The sequence below is a fragment of the Lepus europaeus genome, chromosome 20 (genome assembly GCF_033115175.1).
Source record: "Lepus europaeus isolate LE1 chromosome 20, mLepTim1.pri, whole genome shotgun sequence".
Classification (NCBI taxonomy): Eukaryota; Metazoa; Chordata; class Mammalia; order Lagomorpha; family Leporidae; genus Lepus; species Lepus europaeus.
In genome coordinates this window covers 2,264,856-2,285,175 of record NC_084846.1, presented here as the reverse complement: position 1 = coordinate 2,285,175, position 20,320 = coordinate 2,264,856, and the positions used below count along the sequence as shown (strand labels likewise).

The 20,320-nt window shown below is 39.5% G+C and overlaps 1 protein-coding gene across 1 annotated transcript in view; it reads right to left on the bottom strand.

The window, feature by feature from the left end:
- Nucleotides 1–20,320, bottom strand: part of LOC133749997 (vomeronasal type-2 receptor 116-like) — a 32,084-nt gene extending 11,764 nt beyond the window's left edge. The window contains exons 1-2 of the mRNA XM_062179370.1: nt 20,294–20,320; nt 2,579–3,217 (exon numbers count right to left, since the gene is read on the bottom strand). Of these exons, the coding sequence (XP_062035354.1) occupies nt 2,579–3,217; nt 20,294–20,320 (666 nt within the window). The remainder of the gene's footprint in view (nt 1–2,578; nt 3,218–20,293) is intronic.

Below are 20,320 nucleotides of genomic sequence, written 5' to 3'. Positions count from 1 at the left end.
TGGGAGAGGGAGAGGGAGATGGGATGGGAGCTGGAGGGCGGAATGGGGGAAAGAACCACTATATTCCTAAAGTTGTATCTATGTAAAAATGCATTCATTAAATAAAAATTAAAAAAAAAAACAAGTATGTGTGGGTTTTAATTACTGTGGAAACAATAATCACCCTGAATTCCACATGATTTAGATTACTAATACAATGAAGAAAAATATTATCTATGCAGTTGAATAGGAGAAGTAATTCTAAATCAGAGAGTGAGTATCACCTGTTCTTGCTAATGCATAGAAACTCTAGAGTCAGTCTGAATGTACACGATGCATTGATGGCCGGCGCTGTGGCTCACTAAGCTAATCCTCCGCCTTGCGGTACTGGCACACCGGGTTCTAGTCCCGGTCGGGGCACCGATCCTGTCCCGGTTGCTCCTCTTCCAGGCCAGCTCTCTGCTGTGGCCAGGGAGTGCAGTGGAGGATGGCCCAAGTCCTTGGGCCCTGCACCCCATGGGAGACCAGGAGAAGTACCTGGCTCCTGCCATCGGATCAGCGCAGTGCGCCGGTTGCAGCGTGCCGGTTGCAGCGTGCCTACCGCGGCGGCTATTGGAGGGTGAACCAACAGCAAAAAGGAAGACTTTTCTCTCTGTCTCTCTCTCACTGTCCACTTTGCCTCTCAAAAATAAAAAATAAAAAATCAATTGAATGTACATGATGCATTGAGCAAATGCTTGGAAGGGAGAGGACAAACTGCATGCAAATAAGGAACCCTCATAGAATCCATGGAAAAAAGTTATTATGAAAAATTATGCACAGATTTCAAAATATTTTGCACCCAGATACACTCATCATTAATATCCATTTCCATAGTTTCTGATGTCCTCTGTACACACTCTACATATTGACTGAAATATCACAGCACAATTACTGAGTGTTAATCAGAACTTAATACATGTGTTTTGAAGGGGTTGGCACTGTGGCATAGTGGGCTAGTTCTCCTCCTGTGGCACCAGCATTCCATATGGGCACCCACTCTTGCTCCAGCTGCTCCTCTTCCATTCTAGATCTCTGCTCACAGCCTGGGATGGCAGTGGAGGATGGCCCAAGTGCTTGTGCCCCTGAGCTTGTGTGGGAAACACAGGGAAGCTTCAGCTTCTGACTTTGAATCCGCTTTGCTGCAGCTACTGCAACCATTTGGGGGTGGAATCGTGGATGGAAGACCATTGTCTCTGTTTCTTCCTCTTTCTGTCTGTAACTCTGCCTCTCACATAAGTAATTGTAAAACATCTCTCTAAAACATGTGTAAGGAGATAATAATGCTAGCTTGATTTAATCATCTGCTAAATACATGCGGTCATGTTTTTCCATGACTGAAGTGGTTGTTTCTGTTCACTTAGGAAGTAAGTTCACCAATTTAGACTACAGGAACCTAATTTGGTCATGGTACATACTTTTTATGGAACATAGATAGAGATGGAATAGGATATGAATTTCATTCAGGAAACAGTCTGTCAATTTTGTCTTGTAATCATGTGGTCAGATATGGATACCAAAGTTGAGCTATTTTCATGAAAGAAATGTATTTCTTAGAAAAATATTTATTTATTTATTTGAAAGGCAGACATAGAGAGTGAGGGAATGATCTTCCATCTGCTGGATTGAAAGTAGAATAACTGAGACTTAGAGTGGCACCCACATGGGACTCTCATGTCACACACAGTGGCTTATCTCACTATGCCACAATACTCACCCATCAAAGGAATTAATTGTAACTATTTTTCCTATGAATTTTACTTTAATGAACATGATACCTCATTTAGCATGTGATAGAATTATCCAAAGGAGCTAACAATCACCATGAAAACTGTTGTAAACTTTTTAACTGGGAACTGATTTTCTTTAATTGATAAAGAAACACTGGATTTTGAGTGAGCATTACGGCACAGTGGGTATGGGCAACATCTAAGATGCTGGCATCCCATCAGGTGCCTGTTTGAGTCCAAGCTGCTCTAGGAGCACAGAAGCACACTTCTTTGATAAAAGCCATCAGAGAAAAAAATCAACTAGAATTTCCACAAATGCCTAAAAATAAATGAAAATTCAGAAACAATAAGGAAGAGAACATGTGCAACCCAAAGTAAAAACAATATTGAAACTTGAATATGAAGAGATTGAAAAAATGCATGAAATGAAATTCAAAATATAATCCATAGGGTTCCTCAGAAGCAATGAGCAAGATTCATGAATTAAATCTATAAATGACATAAATAAGTTTCCTATTAAACTGAAATTCTGAAGAGAAATAACAATGAAATCTTAGAAATGAAGAATTCAATTGTCAAAAAAATATGGTGGGTTATGGGAGGGAAAACCATTGTAATCCATAAACTGTACTTTGGAAATTCATATTTATTAAATAAATGTGAAAAAAAATACGGTGGAATGCCTTAAAAACAATCTTGATGAAGAAGTAGAACGTACACCTGATCTAGAACACAAAATTTTTAAATTTTTCGGTGAGGAAGAAAAAGGAACAAAATACAAAAATCAAAAGTGTCGCAAATTTATAAGACACTATTAAATGACTGAATACAGGTCTCAGGAGCTGAGAGGCGGCTGTGAGAGTAACGCTGCGCCCTCCCCGCGGCTGGGCCAGCCCAGCTGACCGAGGTCCTCGTGATGCAGCCTCGAGACCAGAGGAGGCCACGCCGGGCGGTGCCATTTCCCGCTGCCACAGCCACCTGCTCTGCACGCGTTTCCTGCCTCTCTTCTCTCCTGAGAAGACTTCAGCGCCTCCCAAGGCTTCTGGCGTTGGCTGAAGAACCAAATAGGGGATAGTGACGGCCGGTGTGTGGATGTCTGCTAATTCCCAGCGTGGCAGGGAGGCGCCAACTTGAGAGGCTCCACAGCAAAGAGCCCCTGGGGTTGCCCCCTTCAGGCGCGTTCCTGCAGTCGCGGGACCAGGTTCCAACCCAGCACCATGGGCGCCCTCTGGCGGCTGCGGACGGCACTGACCCCGACGGAAAGGCAGAAAGGCGGGAACAGGCCTGGCTGAGGCAGAGGTCAGAACTGCAGGAACGTTGCCCTCAGCTGGCGCCATTTGTCCCATTTCAGTCAGGTGGCTCCTCGGCACCGCTGCGGGCCCCTGACGAGGAGGTGATTCTGAGCAGGACACCTCTGACAGAGGACTGTGTTGGGAGCGCCTTAGCAGTAGGATTGTGGTGGTTTTCCTCTACAAATGCATCAATTTGGATTTAGTTGCCCTGTGCTGCTACTTGCATGACAAAGGCAGGAAAGTGAATTCCACACGGAAAACAAAATAAATGTCTGTTTTCTTTTAAAGACAGGTGCAGGCCTGTGGTAAATGTGAAAAATGATGTGACAATTACTATTAGGTGTTTAAATTTAACTGAAAAGTGATCCCTATTAAATACAAAGGTGGGAATAAGAGAGGGAGGAGATGTACAGTTCAGCACATGCTCAACTGGACTTGCCCCAAATGGTAGAGTTAGGAACGTGCCAGGGGATTCCAATTCAATCTCCTCAAGGTGGCATGTACCAATGCCATCTCTCTAGTCCAAGTGATCAGTTTCAGTTCACAATTGATCATAATGATAGGATCAAGAGTCAAAGGGGTCACATAAACAAGACTAGTGTCTGCTAATATTAACTGATAGAAGTAAAAAGGAGAGAATGATGCAACATTGGAAGTGGGAGACACAGCAGACTAATAGAATGGCAGATGTCCTAAACAGCACTATGGCCTCATAATCAGCACTTAAGGCACTCGGATCTGGCTGAAAAGCCCCTGAGAGTATTTCAGGCATGGAAAGCCAAGATACTCTGGCAAAAAAAAAAAAAATGAAGACCTAGGGAGAGTGGCAAGATGGCGGAATAGGAAGGGAGCACATTGATAGTTCAGCAAGACACAGGTTAATAAAAGTGGAGATAATGCAGGGTCAAGGAAGAGTAGGGGAAGAAACAGCAGAGGAAACTCTTCCAGAACTGGTGCTTCAAAGTAGACCTGTGTGGAGAGCGTGGGAGCCCAAGTTCGTGACACCAGCAGCAGACTCAACACACCAGCGCTGGAACGCGAAGTGAGCCGAACCTCAATAGCCCGAGACACCAGCGGGCAAGCGGAAAGAGGAGACTAGAGGGAACGAGGCTTGAAACTCTGTGGGGAGAAGAGAGAGAGGAAAAAAAAAGTGACCGATACGGACACGAGTTTCTCTCTCTCTGCTTACCCCTCAAAGGCTAGCAAGACAAAGAGCAGGCGCCATTTTGGACATACGTCATAAGCAGGGTGACCTCAGGTCTGCACCGGCCCTGAGCCTAGCAGAAAAACCTGACTCTGGGGGAGGGGTGAAATAACAGGAGATTAGCATCTAACTTGGCAACCCAGTGGGAGACTGCAGGAGAATTGGAGCCCACACTGAGGGCAGCAGAGATTCCCTGTGTGGTCCTTGGGAAAGAGCTTCTGATCTCTGGCTCCTGTGGGTATATCATTCGCATGCTAACTACCTCAAATTACGTTCAGCTGTGTGGAATTACTTCCCTTTTGAATAAAAAAAAAAGAAAGAAAGAAAGGGAGATTTACCATGCCTAACCTGGGAGTGTCATCTTTGACACACCCTCAACCCTGAGGAACCAAACATAGCTCTCAGTCCACACTCATCTCAAGCCTCTAAGGCTCCACTGAAAGCAAACAGTCCACTTAATATAGAGCCATAGTGTAACAAGAAAAAACACCACACTGAAGAAACCAAATATCTCCAACATGCCATACAACAAACACAAAAACCGAGGTAACAAGAAAAAGGAAGATACTATGACGCCACCAAATGAAAAAGACACCCCAATTCAAGATTATGAAGATGAAGAGATGGAGGAAATGCAAGAAGTGGATCTCAAAAAATTGATAAGAACATTAAGAAGTTCTCAAAAACAAATTCTTGAACTACAGAAATCCTTAATGGACAAGTTAGAAAATCTCTCTGGTGAAAATGAAATATTAAGGAGGAATCAAAATGAAATGAAACAACTAGTAGAACAAGAAACTGTGATAGTGATGAGAATCATAATGAAATGAAGAATTCAATAGATCAAATGACAAACACATTAGAGAGCCTTAAAAACAGAAGAGAGAATGTCAGACTTAGAAGACAGAGAACAGAAAAGGAAACAGGAAAAGCAAAGAAAAGAAGAGGAAATTAGAAATCTAAAAAATATTGTCAAGAATCTACAGGATACTATTAAAAAACCTAACATTCGGGTTCTAGGAGTTCCTGAATCATGAAGAGGGAGAAAGGATTAGAAGGCATTTTCAGTGACATACTAGCAGAAAATATCCCAGGTTTGGAGAAGGACAGATGCTTCTTAGTACAGGAAACTTATAGAACCCCTAATAAACATGACCAAAAGAGATCCTCACCATGACACGTTGTAATGAAACTCACCACAATGAAACATAAAGAAAAGATTCTAAAAGGTGCAAGAGAGAAACGCCAGATTACTCTTAGAGGATCTCCAATTAGACTCACAGCAGACTTCTCATCAGAAAGCCTACAAGCTAGAAGGGAGTGGCGAGATATAGCCCAGGTACTAAGAGAGAAAAACTGCCAGCCCAGAATATTATATCCTGTGAAGCTCTTATTTGTGAATGAAGGTGAAAGTAAGACTTTTCATAGAAAACAGAAACTGAAAGAATTTGTTGCCACTCATCCTGCCCTGCAAAAGATGCTTAAAGATGTGTTACACACAGAAACACAGAAACATGGTCATCAATATGAAAGAAGGTAAAGGAAGGAAACCTCACAGCATAAGATCACAGGAAGCTCAATTTCTCTTTGTCACAGAATTAAACTCTGATTCTGTGTACTCACACCCCATGTGGGATCTGTCCCTAATGTGTTGTCTAATGTGAAGTGATGCTATAACTAGTACTGAAACAGTATTTTTATACTTTGTGTTTCTGTGTGGGTACAAACTGTTGAGGTCTTCACTAATTATATACTGAATTGATCTTCTGTATATAAAGAGAATTGGAAATGAAAAAAAAAAAACAACAACCCGGTGTTAAATTGGAAATGGCATAGAAAATTAATTAATTTTTTTAAAAAAAACTATTATGTAGGATCTCTGTCTTTAATGTGCTGTACATTGTTATTTAATGCTATAATTAGTACTCCAATGGTAGTTTTTTCACTTTATGTTGCTATATGGGCAAACTGTTGAAATCTTTACCTAATATGTACTAAACTGATCTTCTGTATATAAAGAGAATTGAAAATGAATATGTGAATGGAAGGGGAAAGGGAGCGGGAAAGGGGAGGGTTGCGGGTGGGAGGGAAGTTATGGGAGGGGGGAAGCCATTGTAACCCATAAGCTGTACTTTGGAAATTTATATTCATTAAATAAAAGTTTAAAAAAAATAAACTCTGATTCTCTGTTAAAGCAATGTGTTAAAGTAATCTATTATGTTCTCTTGATGTCTGTTAAATTCTAATTGTTCAAAAACAGCTGCATTTCTATTAAGAGCTATGGGTTATTTAACTATGTGCTTATTTTGAAAGATTTGAATAATCACCTTGTTACAATGACCTGACTTGGTCTATGTTATGTCATGATTTTAAGGAATCTTATTTCAACCAGATATTTTGGATTTTGAGCCTTCTTGGCATTCTTGACAGGCATTCAAAAAATCAAAGTTTCAAACAATCTGGACTCTAAAATTTCCAGTAAATCCTGGACTTTCCTTTTTCCAGTTTGGGCCCAACTGAAAAAATCGAAGGTCCTATGTCTCTCATCTTATGGAGACACCAACTAATTGGGCTATTTGGATTATATTAGAAGTACTGTCGAGATCTTTACCAATTATATACTGAATCAATCTTCTGTATATAAAGATAATTGGAAATGAAAAAAAAACCTGGTGTTAAATTGGAAATGGCATAGAAAATTAATTTTTTTTATTTTTGACAGGCAGAGTGGACAGTGAGAGAGAGACAGAGAGAAAGGTCTTCCTTTGCCGTTGGTTCACCCTCCAATGCCACCGTGGCAGGCGCACTGCGGGCCAGTGCACCACACTGATCCGATGGCAGGAGCCAGGTGTTTCTCCTGGTCTCCCTTGGGTGCAGGGCCCAAGGACTTGGGCCATCCTCCACTGCACTCCCTGGCCACAGCAGAGAGCTGGCCTGGAAGAGGGGCGACCGGGACTGGATCAGTGCCCCAACCTGGACTAGAACCCGGTGTGCGGGCGCCGCAAGGTGGAGGATTACCCTGTTGAGCCACGGCACTGGCCCGAAAATTAATTAATTTTTAATTAATTTTTTTAAAAAAATAAACTGATCTTCTGTATATAAAGAGAATTGAAAATGAATCTTTATGTGAATGGAAGGGGAGAGGGAACAGGAAAGGGGAGGATTGCGGGCGGGAGGGAAGTTATGGGAGGGAGGAAGCCATTGTAACCCATAAGCTGTACTTTGGAAATTTATATTCATTAAATAAAAGTTTAATAAATAAAAAAAAATTACGTAGGATCTCTGTCTTTAATGTGCTGTACACTCTTATTTAATGCTATAACTAGTACTCCAACAGTAATTTTTTTCAGTTTGTGGGCTATATGGGGGCAAACTGTTGAAATCGTTACCTAATATATACTAAACAGATCTTCTGTATATAAAGAGAATTGAAAATGAATCATGATGTGATTGGAAGAGGAGAGGGAGCGGGAAAGGGGAGGGTTGTGGGTGGGAGGGAAGTTTTGGGAGGGAGAAGCCATTGTAACCCATAAGCTGTACTTTGGAAATTTATATTAAATAAAAGTTTAATAAAAATATGCTTTAAGATGCAAAAGATCCTATGCAATAAGTAAACTGTTTATCTAGAGGAGCTTAAAAAAAAGAAGTACTGTCAAGATGTTATGTGGTACCAAATTTTAAGTTTCTATAATGGAAAATGCTATTAATACAAATGTTTAGAATTAAAAAGTCTAATGATTTTGTGTTACTAGAAATGATAGTTATCTTAGTGAGAAAGCCCCAGAGGCCTAAAGGGTTAAATACTTGTAAAATCCTACAGGTGCTTTCAAAAATACTGTGAAGTAAGCAAGTGCCTCTTGTTGGTTGATGAGTTTATAATTTTAAACATGGCAACTTAAAGTCTTTTGTCATCCACAGTTATATAGGATTTGCTGCTCATAAAACTAAAGCGTTGTTGGTTCTGTGTTTAGCTGTCCTCCTACAGGTTCCTATGGACTTTTTCCAGCCACTTCTATTGTATTCAGTACTTTGGGATGGCTCTGTAAACAGATGAAGCCAATAATGTATTAACAGTATCAACTGAGAGAAAGTATGGTTAACTGAGGTTACTAAAAGCAAAAAGCAATTCAAATCAATTGGCAATCGAAAAAAGAGATAAAGATTTTAAAAGCTAGTATTAAAATTGCTATATTGGTCTATTATGCCAGCTCTCTTCCCAGGCCAGCCATGTCATGAAAGTCAACAGAGTGCCTTCCCCTAGGAGGTTCACACCTCCCTAGGATGTACCCCATGTGAAGAGAAAGATAGGTCTGGGCCTCTTAACTTACAAGGCCTAAAGCCCACCAGATTATTATCAAGCACCTTCTATCAGGTTCTATTTGCCTCTCAATCAGAAAACTTAATTGTAGCTTAGAAAGCACCTTTCTTAGCTCCTCTAATAATGACTCTGTCCTTTGTTCTAGACACTGTCTAGTGCACTTGGGCCTCATTCTTTTGTTATCATAACCTCTACTCTACCACCAATGGCTCTACTCCCAACCTGTGTGTACTGATGGTCCTCTTCCCCACTTAATGCTGTATAATTGTTCAAACCTGGTAAATGCCACTCTTAGGATCATTGGTTACTACTCTCACTCTGTCTTTTATGACCTTGTCTAAGTATGAGCAGAGTCGGCAAACTTGGAAGGCTTCCATAGCCTTGGTAACTCATGATGACAGCCTAGGGTGGTTACTGGCGCCATAAACTAGAGTGTCAATTTGTTGGGTCAACAACAGGAGCCACTGTGCACTTGCTCCTCATGTGGGATCTCTGTCCTTAATGTGCTGTACATTTTGATTTAATGCTATATCTAGTACTCAAACAGTATGTTTCACTTTGTGTTTCTATGTGGGTGCAAACTGTTGAAATCTTTATACTAAATTGATCTTCTGTATATAAAAAGAATTGAAAAGGAATCTTGATGTGAATGGAAGGGGAGAGGGAGCGGGAGAGGGGAGGGTTGCGGGTGGGAGGGAAGTTATGGGATGGGGAAGCCATTGTAATGCATAAGCTGTACACTGGAAATTTATATTCATTAAATAAAAGTAAATAAAAAGAAGACCTAAATGAAAGATCTCAGTGAGTGAGATCCCAGTGGAAAGAATGGGGCCATCAAAGAAGGAGGTACCTTTCTCTGAAGGGAGGAGAGAACTTCCACTTTGACTATGACTTTGTCTAAATAAGATCAGAGTAGGCAAACTCAAAAGCCTTCCATAGCCTTGGCGACTCATGACAAGAGCCTAGGGTGATTACTGACGCCATAAACAAGAGTGTCAATTTGCTAAGTCAACAACAGGAGTCACTGTGCACTTACTCCTCATGTAGGAGCTCTGTCCTTAATGTGTTGTATAATGTGAATTAATGCTATAACTAGTACTCAAACAGTACTTTACACGTTGTGTTTCTGTGTGGGTGCAAACTGTTGAAATCTTTACTTAATATACACTAAACTGATCTTCTGTATATAAAGATAATTGAAAATGAATCTTGATATGAATGGAATGGGAGGGGGAGTGGGAGATGGGAGGGTTGCGGATGGGAGGGAAGTTATGGGGGGAAAAGCCACTGTAATCCAAAAGCTGTACTTTCAAAGTTTATATTTACTAAATAAAAGTTATAAAAATAAAAATGATATGAGGCAAAGCACTGAAGAATATATTCAGATAATGCATAAACACCAACAACCCAACTAACAATACTAAATAATATATCATCAAGGAGATACCATTTGCATGTCAAGTCAGGATATTGTTTAGAAAGATCAATGTGAAGGGAATAATAGTTATCCCCAGGTAGTATCAATTTCCAGTATATTTCCAGAAGGTTCTATAAACATTGCACCTAAAAACTGTTATCATATACATTGCCTTACATCCACACATTGTATTTCTTAGGATCCATTTGCTTTAATGCTGATGCAAATATCTATATACTACTATGTATCTTCCATCAAGATCTATATACTCGGGGCCAGCGCTGTGGTGTAGTGAGTAAAACCACCAGCTATACTGCCAGCATCCCATATGGGTGCTGGTTTGAGACAGCTGCTCCTCTTCCAATCCAGCTCTCTGCTATGGCCTCTGAAAGTAATCAAAGATGACTCAAGTGTGTGGGTCCCTGCACCTGTGTGGGAGACCCAGAACAATCTCCTGGCTCCTGGCTTTGGATCAGCACAACTCCAGCCATTTTGGCCATTTTGGGAGTTAACCAGCAGATGGTTAACACTCTCTCTCTCTCACTCCCATTCTCTCACTGCCTCTGCCTTTCTGTAACTCAGCATTTCAAATAAATAATAAATAAATCTTTTTTAAAAAGATTTAGTTGTATGCTTTTGCAGACTTAAATTTTTTAAAAAATCTGTATACTCTGCTCCTACTTCATGTACCCTGCAAGGAGAAGCCAATCTGAAAATTGGCATCCTTGAAAAATTGATGTATGCATCAAATTATACTAGACCTACAGGATATACTACTCCGTAGGCCTGAAATCATCATATACCTATTTACATAGACAAGTATTTAGGATGTTTTGTTATGGAAGGGAAATATGTTAAAGAGGGTTGGAAAGAGGATAATTCTACTTTTGAAATATTTTTGTAATTATGTGTAGAAAAAGATACGGTATACAACTTGAAATTTGTACATGTGAACCATTAATGTGCACCTGGGCTACACTCGTCATAAAAATCTATTGAGCATTAGATTTTTGCACAGGGGTGGTACAAAGACATGTATTAGCCTTATTCAGTAACACATCTTTTTGGGAAATTCTTTTATTTCTATATGATTTTAGAAGATATAAAGAATTCTCACATAGCACTGTACTTTGCAGAAAGTAGGGCAGCACATGTAGAAGAGCTTACCTAACTGCACCTGTTTCAGTGCATAGGCTTGGAGAGAGCCCTTTGCTAAGGCACGGGAGACTACTGTGCTTAAGAACAAGGAGATTGAGGCTGCAATTGTTGTGTAGTGGGTAAAGATGATGCCCATGATGCCAACATTCCAAATGGGCACCAGTCTGTGTGCCAGCTGTGCCACTTCCAATTAAGCTCCCTACTAGTGGCCTGGAAAAAGCAGTGAAGGATGGGCTAAATGTTTCAGCCCCTGCCATCCATATGTCAGACTCAGATGAAGTCCTTGGCATTAGTCTGGCCCAGTGCTGGCCACTGCAGACAGCTCAGGAGTGAACTAGCAGATACAACTCTCCCTCTCTGTCTCTCTCTCTTTCTCATTAACTCAGACTTTCAAATAAAATTTAAGAACTTACTGAAACAGTATTTTTGACTTTGTGTTTCTGTGTGGATGCAAACTGATGAAATCTTTACTAATTATATACAGAATCGATCTTCTGTATATAAAGATAATTGGAAATAAAAAAAACCTGGTGTTAATTTGGAAATGGCATAGAAAATTAATTTTTAAAAAATACCATGTAGGATCTCTGTCTTTAATGTGCTGTACACTGTTATTTAATGCTATAACCAGTATTCCAACAGTATTTTTTCACTTTGTGTTGCTATATGGGGGCAAACTATTGAAATCTTTACGTAATATATACTAAACTGATCTTCTGTATATAAAGAGAATTGAAAATGAATCTTGATGTGAATGGAAGGGGAGAGGGAGTGGGAAAGGGGAGGGTTGCGGGTGGGAGGGAAGTGATGGGAGGGGGGAAGCCATTGTAATCCATAAGCTGTACTTTGGAAATTTATATTCATTAAATAAAAGTTTAAAAAAAATATATTTAGTTATTTATTTGAAAGTCAGCGTTACACAGAGAAAGGAGAGGCAGAGAGAAAGGTCTTCCATCTGCTGGTTCATTCCCCAATTGATGACAATGGCCAGTGCTCTGCTGATCTGAAGCCAGGAGCCAGGAGCCTCCTTCAGGTCTCCCATGTGAGCGCTAATCCAAAGCCACGAGCCGGGACTCCCATGTGGGTGCAGGAGCCCAAGGACCTGGGCCATCTTCTACTGCTTTCCCAGGCTGCACCAGAGAGCTGGATTGAAGTAGAGCAGAAAACAGGACATGAACCGGCATCCATATGGGATGCCAGCTCTGCAGGCAGCAGCTTTACCTGCTACATCACAGTGCATGCCCCAAGAACTTTTTTTTAAATAATACGGAGATTGAAAGACAAGAAGAGAGCAGACAGACTGTCCTCTCATGAGAGTTAATAACTCACTCCACCTTTGAGAGAGTGAGGGTGAAAGCCCATGAGAGTATTCAGGCATGGAAAGCCAAGACACTGTGGCAAAAAATGACCTACATGAAAGCTCTCTGTGAGTGAGATCCTCAGGGAAAGAATGGGCCATCAAAGAAGGAAGTACCTTTCTATTTAAGATACACTGTAAAATTATTCCTATTATATTTGTAAGGTTAAAGTATTTCTTTTTTAAACATGTATTTATTTATTTATTTATTTGAGAGTCAGAGTTACAGAGTAACAGAGACAGGGAGAGACAGAAAAAGTGAACTGGTTCACGCCCAAATGGCCACAATAGCCATAGGTGGGCCAATCTGAAGCCAGCAGCCAGGAGCTTCTTTCAGGTCACCCATGTGGGTGCAGGGGCCCAAGGATTTGAGCCAACTTCCACTGCTTTCTCGGGCCATTAGAAGGGAGCTAGATAAGAAGTGAAGCAGCCATGATTCAAATCAATACCCATATGGGATACCAGCACCACAGGCAGAGACTTAACCTACTACACCAGAGCCAGCACCAATGTTAAAGTACACAAGACAAATTGTCCTTTGATTTGAAGTTATTTTCTCTTTATTTCTGTCCAATCTTATTAGAGATTATCAATTTTGATTTTTACTACAATCAACATTAGCTTTATTCATCCTTTTGTTACATTTCTTCTCACATTTATCACTTTATCCTCTGGTTTGTGTTGAATCTGATGTTTTTATAGCTTGTGATGAATGCTTCAAGTACAGAATTTCGTCGTCTCAGTGAAATATAAATCTTTTAATTGTATGAAAGTATATACAATCTGGAATCATACATTTCTGTCTGTATTGAATTGCAGCAACATCCCCACAAAATTTGATAATGTTTTTCTATTTGAGACTCCTTAGGATTTCTGTTGAAGTCCAATGACCTCTAAGTTATTGTAAAGATTGTAAAGCAATTTCCTAAAATCAAATCATGTGGACACTGAAGTTGGTAGGTGCAGAGTTCTTTATCTGTGCATAGGGAACATACACAGAACTTACACTCAGTGTGCATGGAGAACACTATCATTCACAGAACTTACACTCAGTGTGCATGGAGAACACTATCTCCAACTGACTCCCGGACTATCTTGTCAGGCTCAATACATTTCAAAGCAAAGTAGAAATCATGGTTTTAAAATCCATGCTGTTTATCATGTTTAAAATCCATTTGTAAAATCAAAATCATATGTAACAGAAAAACAACCTAAGCAAATTCACAACACAGAGGTGATCCAGCATGTCACCATTCACAGTTACTAATCTCAGTAACTCCAAATTAGCCATGCTGGTATGCAAAGTCTACAATATTGCTTTTCTGCTAACTCTTCTGTATCATGCCACACTCAATAAGGCCCACATTTTCCATCTTCCAGTCATACTGAATCTTATTTAGATTCTCCGAATAAAAAAGAACACAATACTTAGTGATTTTTGCCATTTTGAGTATTCTACCAGGAATCTGTTATACCATGGTCCATCTACCCTAGGACTAACACTGCTGATTACCGAGGAAATTATAAGGTGGCTGAACAGGGAAGGGCACGCTGCTCTAGGCTAGGTGTAACTAGTAAAAATGAAAGTGGATTAAGTATATTCCTAGGGGAGAGTTAGAGAGAAAACTGCAGTGGAAATTCTATGGAAAGAAGAGGAACGCCATACATCAGTGTGGAATTTGCGGACATGCAGCACGAACATGGGCACAACACATGAGCCCAGTAGCCAAGAGCCTGAAAGTGCCAGCTTTGGACAGTGAGGTGAGATTAGACCTTAGTGGCCTGTGCCACTGGTGATACAGGGTTTGGCATGAGCCCAGCCTGGAGTACAAAGGGGGAGAAGGAAACCATTGACCCATATGAAAAAAAATGCTCAGGATCACTAGGCAAATCAAAACCAAAATGAAGTTTCACCTCACCCCCATTAGAATGGCTTTCATATAGAAATCAACAAACAATAACTGCTGGCAAGTATGGGAGGGGAAAGGTACCCTAATCCATTGTTGTTAGGACTGTAAGCTGGTGAGGCCATCATGGAAGATGGCACAGATAACCTCAGAAATCTGAAAAATGATCTACTATATGATCCAGCAATCCCACTCCTAGGAATGTATCCAAACAAAACAAAATTGGCAGATGAAAGTTATCTGTACCTCCATGTTTCCTGAAGCTCAATTCACAATAGGTAATATGTAGAATCAACCCAAATATCCACTAACTGATGACTGAACAAATTCATTACAGTATATACACTATGGAATACTAGTCAACAGTTAAAAAAATGAAATTCTGTGTTTTGCAACAAAATGGATGCAACTGGAAACCATTGTGATTAGTGAAATAAGCCAGTCCCAGAAAGGCAGATAACATGTTTTCCCTGATCTGTGATAACTAACAGAAAATAACATTTTGATATTTGATAATTATACCCCTTGTCTCTACTTTTGAGGAACAGTGTTTTTTCTTCTCTTTGCAGAACTCTTTACTTAGAGAAGCATTAATCTTATGAGTATAAAGTAAACTGAAAATAGATCTTTGTAAATTAAGTGTGGGAATAGGAAGAAGTGTTGGAGTATGGGCAGGAGGGAGGGTAGAGTGGGAAGAATCACTGTATTACTAAATCTGAATATGAAAACATGAAAGATGTGGACCCTAAATAGAATTTTAGAAAAAGAAAAAAAAAGAGATATTGCTGATTACTGAAGATATCACTAACATCCACTTAAAATGTAGGTCTTCTAAAAAAAGTAGAGCCGGTCCATCTGATATACTTACTGTAAACAATGAGCTTGACCCTATCTCTTGCCCACAGAAAATATTAACTCAAATGATAGTACATCCTGAATGAAAGTGGCAAAATTTTAAAACCCCCTTAGAACCTTTCCTTGGACCTAGTCCATCCTTGTACAGGTGGACTAAGACCCTGCACTTACTATTTTATTCCTTTTAGTATTTTTTTGTCTTCTTATTACCATTGGTTGAACTCTTTAATTAATACACAATATTTCTTAGGTGTTTAAAATTAACTGAAAAGTGATCTCTGTTAAAAATAAGAGTGGGAATAACAGAGAGAGGAGATACACAGTTCGGCACATGCCTACTCAAACTTATCTCCAAGGGTAAGGCTAGAAATGTGGCAGGGGATTCCAATACAATCCCATCAAGATTGAATGTACCAATGCCATCTTACTTGTTAAAGTGAACAGTTTAAGTACATAATTGATCAAAAATAGGATAAGTATCAAAAAGATTCCACAAATAAGACCAGTGTCTGCAAATAATGAATGACAGAATTAAAAGGGAGAGAATGATCCTACTGGGGAAACAGGATACACAGCAGACTCATAGAATGGCAAATCCCTAAACAGTACTCCGACCTCAGAATCAGCCCTTAAGGCATTCAGATCTGGCTAAAAGGCCCAAGTCACAAGTATGGAAAACCAAGACACTATGGCAAAAAAAAAAAAAAGACTTGAATGAAAGATCTTGGTGAATGCGATCCCAGCAGAAAGAACAGGCCATCAGAGAAGGAGGCACCTTTCTCTGAAGGGAAGAAGGAACTTCCACTTTGATATGGCCTTGTCTAAATAAGATCAGAACTGGTGAACTCAAGAGGCTTCCATAGCCTTGGCAGCTCATGACAAGAGCCTCCAATGATTACTGATGTCATAAATCAGAGTGTCAATTCTTAAATCAACAACAAGAGTCACTGTGCACCTGTTTCCCATGTAGGATCTCTGTTCTTAATGTGTTGTACTATGAGAATTAATGGTAAAACTACTACTCGAACAGTACTCTATATCTTGTGTGTCTGTGTGGGTACAGTCTGTTGAAATCTTTACTTAGTATATACTAAGATGATCTTCTGTATATAAAGGTAATTGAAAATGAATCTTGATGAAGAATGTGATGGGAGAGGGAGTGAGAGATGGGAAATTTATGGGTGGGAGGGAGGCTATGGGGGGGGAAACTGCTATAATTCAAAAGTTGTGCTTTGTAAATTTATATTTATTAAATTAAGAAAAAAAGTATCATTCCACTTCAAAACTGGATATCAACAGAGATCTGAATACACTCCTAAATCAAATATAGATGAACCTTTCAATTTTGTAGTAAACCCACTTTTCACATGTTGTCTTTGTACTCTGTGGTATTTCTTATATATATTCTGATTAACTGCCTGTTAAAAGATCAAGTTTGATTGGGGAAACTCTGAAAGACACTGGCATAGGCAAAAATAACTTGGAAAAGACACCAGAAGCAAGGCAAGGAAAGCCGAAATTGACAAATGGGATTATATACATCAAGCTGAGAAGACTCTGCACTGCAAAAGAAACACTTGGCAAAGTGAAAAGGCAACTGACAGAATGGGAGAAAACATTTACAAACTATGAAACTGATAAAGGATTAATATCCAAGATCTATAAAGAGCTCAAGAAACTCTACAACAAAACAAAGAATTCAGTTAAGAAATAAGCAAGGGATCTTAACAGGCATTTTCCAAAGAGAAAATTCAAATGGCCAACAGACACATGAGAAAATATTCAGGGTTACTAGCCATCAGGGAAATGCAAATCAAAACCACAATGAGGTTTCACCTCACCTGTTAGAATGGCTTTCATACAGAAATCAACATACAATAAACGCTGGCAAGGATGTGGAGGAAAACATATCCTAATCCACCATTGGTGAGAATGTAATCTGGTATATCCATTGTGAAAGACAGTATGGAAATATCTCAGAAAGTTGAAAACAGATATACCACACGACCCAGTAATCCCACTCCTGGGAATTTACCCAAGGGAAATGAAATCAGCCTATGAAAGAATTATCTATACCCTATGTTCACTGCAGCTCAATTCACAGTAGCTAAGACAGGTAATCAATCCAGATGTCCATCAACTGATGACTGGATAAAAAAAAATTATGGTATATATACACTGCAGAACACTACCCAGCCATAAAAAGAATGAAGTCCTGTCTTTTGCTAACAAAATAGACACAACTGGAAACCATTATACTTAGTAAAATAAGCCAGTTCCAAAAAGACAAATACCATGTTTTCCCTGATATGTGGTTAACTAATAGAGCACCAAAAATGTAATGTATAGGAGTGAAATTGTCATTTTGAGATTTAATGATTGTTTAGAACACTTACCACTACTGTTGAGGAACAGTGTTTTTTTTTTTTTCTTCTTACTATTTGTTGGACTCTTTTCTGAGCGTAGGGTTAATCTTATGAGTATAAAGTTAACTAAAATTAGATCATTGTAAAAATTAAGAGGGAATAGGAGAGGAAGGAGGATGAAAGGTGGGAGCCTAGGCAGGAGGGAGTGTGGGAGAGAAAGTATCACTATGTTCCTAAGTTCGTATACATGAAATACATGAAATAAAATTTTTTAAAAGATCAAGTTTGAATAAGCCATTGTTTTCCACTCTGGTCTATTTAGTCTTGCAGCACTTGAGTGAATAAAATGAACAAAGTTAATGAATACATAGAGTTCCAAACATACATATAAATACCAAACATATCTCTCCATGTGCACTGAAACTCTTAGCCATGCATGCTAAGAATCCTTCTTATGTACTGATGCACTATAAACACAAGTAGATTATGAACTGACACACCACGCACTTCTTTGTTGACACAATTTCCATTGTCCTGGAAATTGTTCACACCATTCAGTCCTCAACCTTCGTCAACTAAGAATCTCTAAGCAATAATTTATGCCATCCTAGGCATAACTTGGACCATCCTAGGTAATCTGTAGGCCATTTATATAACAAGTGAACTTGCAGCCCTAATGTGTTAATTTATGGAAGAAAGTGCTCTACACAGCCTCTGAAGCCCAGAAATGGATTAAACACAATCCACAGCTCATAAAACACATTTCATTTCAGTACTGGCCTACATATTTTATGCAGTCACATTTGGTGGTATGAAGACTTACCACAACCTTAGGTTCTTTTACCTACTCTTAAATAAGTCTTATACCCAAGCAAGGATGAGGACATGGTAAAAAGATGAAGACAATTCACAAAGTTAGGAGGAGTTTTAATGGCAGAATAGAGAGGTACCTTACTCCTCTAGTCTAGAGGAATATAGTTTTAAAAAGAGGAAGACAGCAATCTCAGAGAACCCTTAGTTTTTTAGGATGGATTAGATGGTTATTAACATCACTTATAAAAGTGTCTTGAACTTAATGGGTCTTATGTTGAGAGAGTATATTTATTTTTTTAACTTTTTCTCTTTTAGTTCCATTTTGCCATAAACATTGTGATGTCTCCAACTCTTGTAGAATTTGCTGATTTTTCACCTTCAATTATGTCAACATTTGCTTACTTCTAGGCAGGGTGGTTTACTGAGAATATTTCCATAGTTGTTCCTTCTGATAAACTGACACACTCATCAACATAAAATAACTTTTCTGATTCCTTACAACCATTTCTGACTAAAGTCTGTTATATCTGAAATTAGAACAGCTGTCTCAGCTCTTCCAAGAATATTCAGGATAGTTTCTAGTTATTTTCTTAGTTCATACCGGACACATAATCTAAGACACAACATAACACAACACAGGAAATCTAGTGTGATTTGATACCAAATAAACTCCAAAAGCAGCAGTAGGGAGGGTGCACCAAGGGGTGGTTGCCAGTGGCCAGGCCATGCTGAGAGGGGCAGATGGCATGCTTACCTCAGTGCTGTGGGTGTCTGGGGTGCCTGCATGAGACAAGGTCACGGCGCCCAGCAGATCGGAGCAAGAGGGCAGGGCAGATGCCCAGCATTTTTCCACACAACCTTGCTGGAGTTTCTGGTGTGCCCCCTCTCCAAGAAGCCGCTCAGATATGAAGCATTAATCAATGACCTGAGTAATGAAATGCTGAGAAAAGCCTATCCAACCACTGACAGGATTCCTACCATCATGCCAAAGGCTGAAAGGACAACCCAAAAAATAAAGAAACAGAGCAGCAATAGATCATAATTTTTAAAAAACACAACTACATTTTCTCAATACCATATTTCTTTTAAAACAATGTAACAGGTAATAAGTGCAAGAGAATGTTTCTGTCTCTTTCTATGCTGATAGTCCTTGTTCCACTGACTTCTCCAGTTGGACTTAGGGGGAAGAAAACGTCCCACAGGGTATCCCAGCACCACCAGCCTCTACTTCTACAGTTTGTTCCTGTCAATTCCCACAGCAGTCCATGTGTTCTTGCACCTTTAGACTTGGATGGACATTAAACTCTTCAGGCCTAGCTAAGGCAACCAGAGTCAAGGTGGTATATGAATTCATAATATGTTGGGCATTCATCTCTGAAAGTTCTACTTGGTAGAAATACTGGCGATCACTAATTGAGAAAACCAATTATCATGTTCATTTTGATGCAATGAGAAGAACACACACAATTTCTCTGACACTGTGGTTAAAAAATAAAAAAAAAAAAACCAATCTTCTATCATAGCAATCTGAAGAACATTCTACAAAATTCTATGAACTAATGACTTCACCTTCAAAGATGTCAAGGTCATGAAAAACAAAGGCTGAGAAACCATTCCGTTCAGTATTAAAGAAACATGTTTTCTAGGAAAGCAAACAAAAACAACTAAGTATACACAATGTCTGGGAGTAAACCGAACCCATCACATTTCATGATAATGAAAATTCTAATAGCCTGAAGAAAGAACCAACCCATGGGGGGCTATGCCACTTTGAAAGAGGAAGAATTAACTTGAACAACATGCCGATTTTCCCTACATTAACTTCGGAATCAGCGTAGTTTAAGTCAGCCGCCCCTACCTTCCTGGACGTCCCTTCTTGACGCAT